Source organism: Typha latifolia, chromosome 5, assembly GCF_019914945.1.
Source record: "Typha latifolia isolate L0001 chromosome 5, TyphaL0001v2, whole genome shotgun sequence".
Classification (NCBI taxonomy): domain Eukaryota; kingdom Viridiplantae; phylum Streptophyta; class Magnoliopsida; order Poales; family Typhaceae; genus Typha; species Typha latifolia.
Window position 1 is genome coordinate 7,915,723 of NC_133090.1, and position 7,852 is coordinate 7,923,574.

The following is a 7,852-nucleotide window of genomic DNA, read 5'->3' on the forward strand; positions in this document are numbered from 1 at the left end:
AAATGTTAAGAAATAAAATGAGAAGTATAATGTGAATGCTAAGGCATATAGGAATGAGTTTAATGGTAGAATTTATGTTTATATTTATGATATGATTCAGACTTCACTCATGTCGTCTCGAGCATGGATACACTTTAGGGGTGTTTTTATTTCTTGTTTTAGTATTTAATTCTTAAAAAAATAAGTTTTCTGTATGTTGCGTTCGAACGCAGGTGGAGTACGTTCGAACACGATTGTGAACGCCTACATTAGGTTCGCACATCTAGAGAGTGCGAAATGTGCGGTCGAACGCGCCTGCAAATGCCTGCATCGCATTCACAAATACAGAGAATGCAAAATGTGCGTTCGAATGTGATCGGGCGCGTTCAAACGCGGTCAAAGAAAATCTACTATTTTAGGGTTAATAATTGCCATTTTTGAATTGTTTGGTTAGATGTGGATGGCAACCATTGAATCATTATTGAATGAATTGAGTTTTGCCTTGTCTCCTTCGTCTTCTTCTCTCCCGTTCTCTCATTCTCTGGCGTCGCCACTTCTAGCCTCCCTCGACCGGCCAATCACCCTAGTCCCTTAGGTGCAGCCCACTCCTCCCCCTTCTTCCAATCTATCTATTATTTGCCCCAACCCTTCCATCACCCATAACTCTTCCATCTCCACGTACTCACCGATGCCACCCCATTAACGCCGGTCTACCAATCTTCACCAACACCAAGGATCTCGTGCCTCCATCCACGGACTCCTTGATGTTCGTCCATTAATTGGACGTTATCTCAAGATCCCACTATATGATTCGCCTAAAACTTGATTTTTTTTTAAACTCTTTTTCGTGCCTGTAAAACTCATGGGCCAAAGATTTGTACAAGTTATACGTTTCATCACCACTTTGTGGCCGAGACCAAAGCGAGTCAATAAGGAAGGTCTTCATCTCCGTGTAGAAGCAAACTCTCCAAATTTATGACCAACCTTTCCTTCAGTGATCTACAATATATCAAAATGTCACGTCCATCCGATGGCTAAATCTTTCGAGATCTATTTTCAAAGTTCTGTGTCAGATCCTGTCCAAATCTGAAAATCGGAATAGATCGAGCCTTGGCCAAAATTGGAGATCGTATCAATTTATAATCATTGTAGAATTAAAAAATACATTAGGCCACATTGTAAATTTGTGCAAAGACTTAAACATATTTTTTATTATTGGTTGAAAACTAGACAAATTGGGTTTAGAGAAAAGACATTTTGGCACCCGTTTGGTGTGGTGCTATTAAGTGATCCCTTTTATAAGATATGCTAGCTAGGGGAAGCTTGATTGCTTATTTATATTACTTAGCTATATGCTTTGCATACATTTGATTGATAATTTGGGTGCTTTCCTTAGCTATATGCTTTGTGTACATCTGATTTTTCTTTTAGATATTTTTTGGATTGGCTGATAATTTGTGCGCTATAGGAAAAAAAATTCAGTTTAGTTATTTTGGATTATAGTTTTCTTTGTTTAAAAGCAACAAAAAAGAGAAAATTAAAATTTTATGTACGAATTACAGTGACTCTTGTGACATAAAGATCTATTATAAAGTTATTGTTCAAGCCATAGTCACTTATATTTACATTTGGTATATTATCTCTAGGTGTCTTATTTACTTTTGAATATTTTTTCTATAATCTTCTATGCAATCAATTGTAATTATTATGATTCAATCTTTGTGTAAACATTATCTCATAGGGTATTTTTGGATATCTTATTCATTCGATTGATATTTAATCTTTTGACTTAGTTTCACTCTCATAATATTTTTTTTTCTTATTAAAAGATTAATAAAAATGACTACCACATGATTAGTGTGAAAATCATCTTGATAGTGTCTAGTTTGACACTATGCACCTATATATCATGAGTTATCTACATTTTTAATAAGATGCACTGCAAGGAAATGATTATCTGATTCATGTATGAAAGTCATCATTATACCAAAATGATTATCAGATAAGGACTAAATATGGGTCTAATTTGGTTAGTATGCCAATAGTGGTGTTAATGGTAGGTGTGGATCAGCTTGTAGATGATAATGAAGATGGTGTTGATGGTGGATGATAGTGGTGGTAGTTAGGTAGATTGATAGTTCAGAGGAGGAGAACGGGGAAAAGTAGGCCTACCCTGTGGGGCTAGGGGGATTGTCGAATAAGGGAGATTAGAAGCAAAATGATACCGTTCCAACAGGAGAGGCAGTGTTGGTTGGTAAAGAGGGAGGAGGGAGATTGAGGCCGGCGGCCAAGTTGAGAGGGGAGATACTAGGATACAGGGATAAAAGCCAATTAATTTTTTATTCATGCATCCATAAGATACAAGCTATAAGACCAATTTATAGAGATTAAATCTAAATAGTCCTAAACAACATAACTAAATCAATCTTCTTCATCTATCTCGGACTAGTTGTTCATTTTACCATAAATAGAGTCTGAATCTAGTGAATTCTTGAATTCCAAAGTTGTTAACCAGGAGGTTATCGATCCTATTCGGGTGATTTCATAATATTCTAATACTAGACGAATATCTTCTAAATATTTTTCTGAAACTGCACAGAGTTAGATTTAGCATATTAAATAAAATCTTAACCTACTAAGACTTTGACTAAACTACATAAGCATAAGATAACAAGACTCGATCCATCAAGCTCAATGTTCCCTTTTGATCTGATCCAGTTCGTATCATTTTAACTGGGTTAAACTTAGCTTGGACCCAAGTTGAGCCCACCTCAGCCTGAGCTCGAATGGGTGGCATGGGCCAGGCCTTTCCCTACCAGGCCCGGCCTAGAAGCTTGACCCAAAAGCCTAGCCCATGAGCTTAGCCCGATATAGAACTACTACGGACTTCCCAAATTCTTGAAATTCTTCACAGAGTTCATTTACTAGTTGAAAATTTTCTTCTTTGCCTAGGTTTAGAATCATAGCTATTGTGAGAACATATTTCAATCACAACAAGGGCAGCTTTAGAGTTTCTTCTTTTCCTAGCTTTTGAGAAAAGGAAGGAACTTGTTGCGGTTTTTGATTTAGATGCATATTAAACAAGATTAAACTGTTTCAAATTATATTATGTTATGTTTATATTTTTGGAAAATAAGATAACTTCTATCAGGTGTATTCAAACGCAAGTGCCTGAATCACGTCGCACATCTAGAGCCCTACTTTTGGACGTTCGAATGCAAGACGAATAAGTATAGTTCTAACAGAATTTGTTTAGGATTTTTAAATAATTGGTTGGCCTCCAAATATATGGAAAAGCAGCCGACTTTGAATTGTTGATTATTGAATTTTTTTTTTCATTTAGGCTAGTATATTCGTAAATGTTATATCAATTTCAACCAATGAAACAAACAAATCATAATTGCTTTATTCATTTGATAAAGGAATAGTGCTTGGAGCTATTCCTTTCAAAAACCATTATTGACATATATAATATTTTCCAAATCTCTGACTCTCGCATAATTTATTTTTCACACTTCCACTCATCAAGATCACAACAGTTAAACTCGCACACCACATATGGGGATCAAGTATTTGGTACACTTCTCACAACGTGGGATATGAGGCCAGCATTGCAATTCCACATAACCCTTCAGGTGCAGCTATGTCCTTTTGCATCAAAATGTAACCGTTGTCGCCCCATCCTTTGCCCCATGAGTTCTTCACTATCCAATACTTTGTTCGTTTGCTATCTATCCCATAACCAACAACTGTAACTCCATGATTTAGACTAGTCCCACAACTACCTCTGAAGACACCAGAATGATAGAATTGGAAATCATAACCACCAGCATCTATTCCAACTGACACTGGTTGTCTCGCAACAGCTCTCATGAGTGCCGGTTCACTATTGCGAGGCACCTCTTGATAGCGTCTAATGGTCGCTACGTGATTCAGCAATAGGTTCCTCACATTGCAATTGCTTTGATATCCTTGATATGGATAGTTTGATTCAGAATCGATACCTCTGTTTAGTATGACGAAGTTGAATGCATTGTCCATTAAGCCACCATTACATCCAGAATCAAAGAAGTCGCAATCCACTAGTTCTTGCTCTGACAAAGAGATTAGATTTCCTCTCCTGATTTTAAATATTCCTTCAATTGCTGCTACTGCAGAAAATGCCCAACAAGATCCTATATGTATTTTATAGAAAAGCAACATTTAGCATTAGCACGAGATATAGAATCAAATACTAATTAACCAATAAACTTTCTTCTTTGGCATGCATGATTTAATTTACAAGAAGGTCAACAAAGTTAAAATCTGTTATATATATTATAACAGATATATCTGAGACTACTGTATAGTTTTTAACTAAGAAGAGTAAATGCACTGAGTAACTAGTGCACCTTGAAGGAAAAGAATAACAATGAATGATATTTCTCAAATAAAAAGGAAGAAAAAGACGAATTGAGGAACATTTCTGAAACAAGAAAGGAACAGAGAATTTGTAATGAGTAAGGATCAGCTCATAAGAAACCAGCAGTACATATTGGAGGGTAAACCAAATTTATATATAAATCAGTTTGTTAGCTCTGAAGTACTGGGGGAATAAAAATAAAAGAAAAGAAATTGTTCGGCAGATTGCCTTACCACATGATCCTTGGTTCTTAACTTCAGTCACTGCACCTCTGAGCCTCCAATCTACCCTAGGTGGTGCAGAAAAGTTTGCGTACATAAAGGGCGTCGATTGCCTGGAAACATTTGTGACCTTTAGTCCGCCATGAGTGACCATGAATTCCTCATTGGTTAGGTCCGCAAACTGGTTTACAGTAAGATTGTAGCTCTGTCCAGGTTTATTATTTGAGGACTCTATGTATTCAACATTCCTCTTAAACACCTGGAAACGACGCTGCTTCTCCTCCGCATTGGTGTAGACTCGCTTATATTGAGCCATCCATTGCTCATGCCTCGCTTTCATGGCTTCGTCATAGCTGCCATCGGAGACTACTGGACCTGCAAATAACGTGCAAATAACAAGGAAAAGAGAAAAGAAATAGAGCCAAGAAGCCATGATCGATGCTCCAACTGTATTAAGAGTAGAAGGATTATTTCTTTTTTGGCGATATTGAACTCGTTAGGATAAGGTGCGTTTATATAGTGCTTGGAGGATAGACTTGATCAATATTTAATTTGCGATATGCATTCTGTCAGCCAATATATAGCTCGGTCTTCTATGTAGCTGGGCAGCAATTTATAAGTAAAGATGCTTGCAATGAAATAAAATACTCAGGCTTTGAAATATTAAATATGCTAAAATTTCAATCCCGTTTAATTCCTTCTAATCCATTCCCAAGAAACTCCCTCTTTTATTTAGATTTACATCCACTCGGTCCACACCTACGTCACCAAGCTAGCTATATGAAGTAGCACCAACCACCAGGTCATATATGATTAGAAAACATTGCCACATAGATATTAAAAGAATTAGCAAATTAAGCAAAACGCGGTTATTTTCGGATATTAAACAACAAATACATACATAATATCACTGTCGTTATATATACTTGCAAAAGCAAGACATATATAATATCTTCCATGCTGTACGCGCAGTTGTGTACAACAACAGCATAACGAAAACGTTTACGTCCTAACATCTTTTGCTTCAGGAAAAAAATAAAATTCAAACTTTGACCCTCTAAACTATTGAATAGCGCGACCTGTGATTTTCTTTTTTGAGCACATAAACCCTCTAAACTATTTAGAGATCTCTCAAATTTCTCTTTCATTAGTTTGTCGTCACATCTTCCATTCATCGGCTATCATGTAATTTTTATACCTTTATTTTTTAAGGGTATAAAGAAAGAGAAATATTATACGCTTTATGCGCTGTATTCAAAAGGGCATTTTTGTGTTTTTACCTTTTTTATTAATGATGAAGCACCTGCCACTAAATACCCCCTTATGTTGATAAGTCAATGTAGTTTCCACGTGACCTCTTTAATATTACTACATAATGTACAAGAGAAAAACACAATATTTTCATAAATAATATAAGCAAAACGAAATGTGATACTATCATGGAAACCCTCCAAAAGTGATAAAATATCATATTGTCTCTTTAATAGGTACTCTGACCCGTGGCCACATCGCACTACCTAGTCACCATCGGGATGACGCCCAAAACTTTTCTAGATAGCCGATCCGTCTAGGGTCACAGTAGGTACTCTACAGTGCCCTATCGACATTTTCACTAGCCATTGAGTAAAATTAAAGTCACCACGACAAAAATTCAAAAATCTTCTCTAATCCTGCTATAATCACTTGGTAGCATTTAGAACATTATATTCCAAGAATCTTTTCCATTAACTATTGAGTAAGTTTAGCTTGGACCGCAACGACGCATCTGTGAGCACTTGGATGCACCTTCGGTCAAGCAATAGCCGGTCTCAGTCCTCCAAATTGGGATGGCTCTCTGGATAAGCTCTAATCTCCTACAATAATCTTGTAACACAGGGGTCAATGATACATGCACTCCTCAAATCCTCGAGGAAGGGAAAAGAAAGAATAGGAAAAGCCACCAATTTAGCTCTAATTGGTTGGCATGAAAGAACATCTATCGCTCGATTTTCCATTCCCCTTATTGTATTACACCCTGTAGTTGTACCCGAAAAACTTTGCCACCCACCACTGTTGTGCTAGTGTGTGTATCCACTGACTCATAAAATATGGCAAATCCTCTAGTTGGTGCAAATGATGAAGTGGCATCCCACCAAGTACGACCTCCATTTTATCATAGCGTGAAGAATTGCCAACATCTCTCGCTCATAAGTTAAGAGTTGTTGTGATCTACTAGACAAAACTTTACTCAAAAATGCTATAGGTCTGTCCCCCTTGCATTAGGACAGCAAGTGTTCCCACTCCAAAGGTGTCACATTCCACAACAAACTTTTTTGGAAAACTGACAATGCCAAAACTGGACTACCTAGTCATCATCGGGATAACGCCCAAGACTTTTCTAGATAGCCAATCCGTCTAGGGTCACAATAGGTACTTTATAGTGCCTTATCGACATTTCCACTAACTGTTGAGTAAAATTAGGGCCACTAGGACAAAAAATTCAAAAAACATTTCTCTAATCTTGCTAAGTTACTTGGTAGCATTTGCAACATTACATTCTAAGAATCTTTTATCTGGACTTACCTTCTTGAAATCAAATTTGTTCAAGATCTCACTTTTCTCAGTATTCAATAATACTCATATTTCATATTCCTCAATCATCAAGATTCTCGATTCTTCAATATATGCATAAATAATCTATAAATCCAAATACTAATATATATATATATATAATATCATTCTTAATAAGTTAGAAAACATAAATAAGTAATAATCTAACATTTGATCTTATAAAATTTTACATCTCAAAATAATATTTTATTTGTGATCATCTTCTCAAATATCTTTCTTTTTAATAAAGATCTCATATATTTTATTTACAAAAAATAAAATATATTAGCATAATGATTTCCTATGTTATTTTCTGAAATATAATATTAAATATTTTTGCAAATCTAAAATTTCTTTAAATTGCAATATTTCAAATTTATATATTATTTTCTGGAATAAAAATTAATATTAATTATTTTTAGAAATTTGAAATTTGAAATTCATTTAAATTGAAATAATACAATTTATATCTTATTTTCTAGAATAAAAATTAACATTAATTACTTTCAGAAATCTGAAAATACAAACAACAAAATCTTTTCTTATTCTGAAAATAATAAATCTAAATTTTCTATAAAATACAAATAATCTTAACAGCTCTAATTCTTCAATAAAAATCCTTAAAAGAACGAATTTCTTAATTTTCCTATCCATGCTACAT

General features: G+C 35.2%; 1 protein-coding gene across 1 annotated transcript; it reads right to left on the reverse strand.

The window, feature by feature from the left end:
- Positions 1-3,360: 3,360 nt before the first annotated feature.
- LOC140789458 (senescence-specific cysteine protease SAG39-like) lies at positions 3,361-5,082 on the reverse strand. The gene is made up of 2 exons (XM_073139166.1): positions 4,615-5,082; positions 3,361-4,154 (listed from the first exon to the last, which is right to left on the reverse strand). Exons 1-2 carry the CDS (start codon positions 5,033-5,035, stop codon positions 3,565-3,567), a joined length of 1,011 nt encoding a protein of 336 aa, XP_072995267.1. The 5' UTR covers positions 5,036-5,082; the 3' UTR covers positions 3,361-3,564.
- Positions 5,083-7,852: the final 2,770 nt, after the last annotated feature.

Excerpts from the sequence above, each read along its gene's own strand:
- LOC140789458 (XM_073139166.1), bottom strand. The coding sequence starts at position 5,035 with ATGGCTTCTTGGCTCTATTTCTTTTCTCTTTTCCTTGTTATTTGCACG. Across the intron at positions 4,155-4,614 it reads TAAGAACCAAGGATCATGTG|GATCTTGTTGGGCATTTTCT; the intron begins GTAAGGCAATCT and ends AAATACATATAG.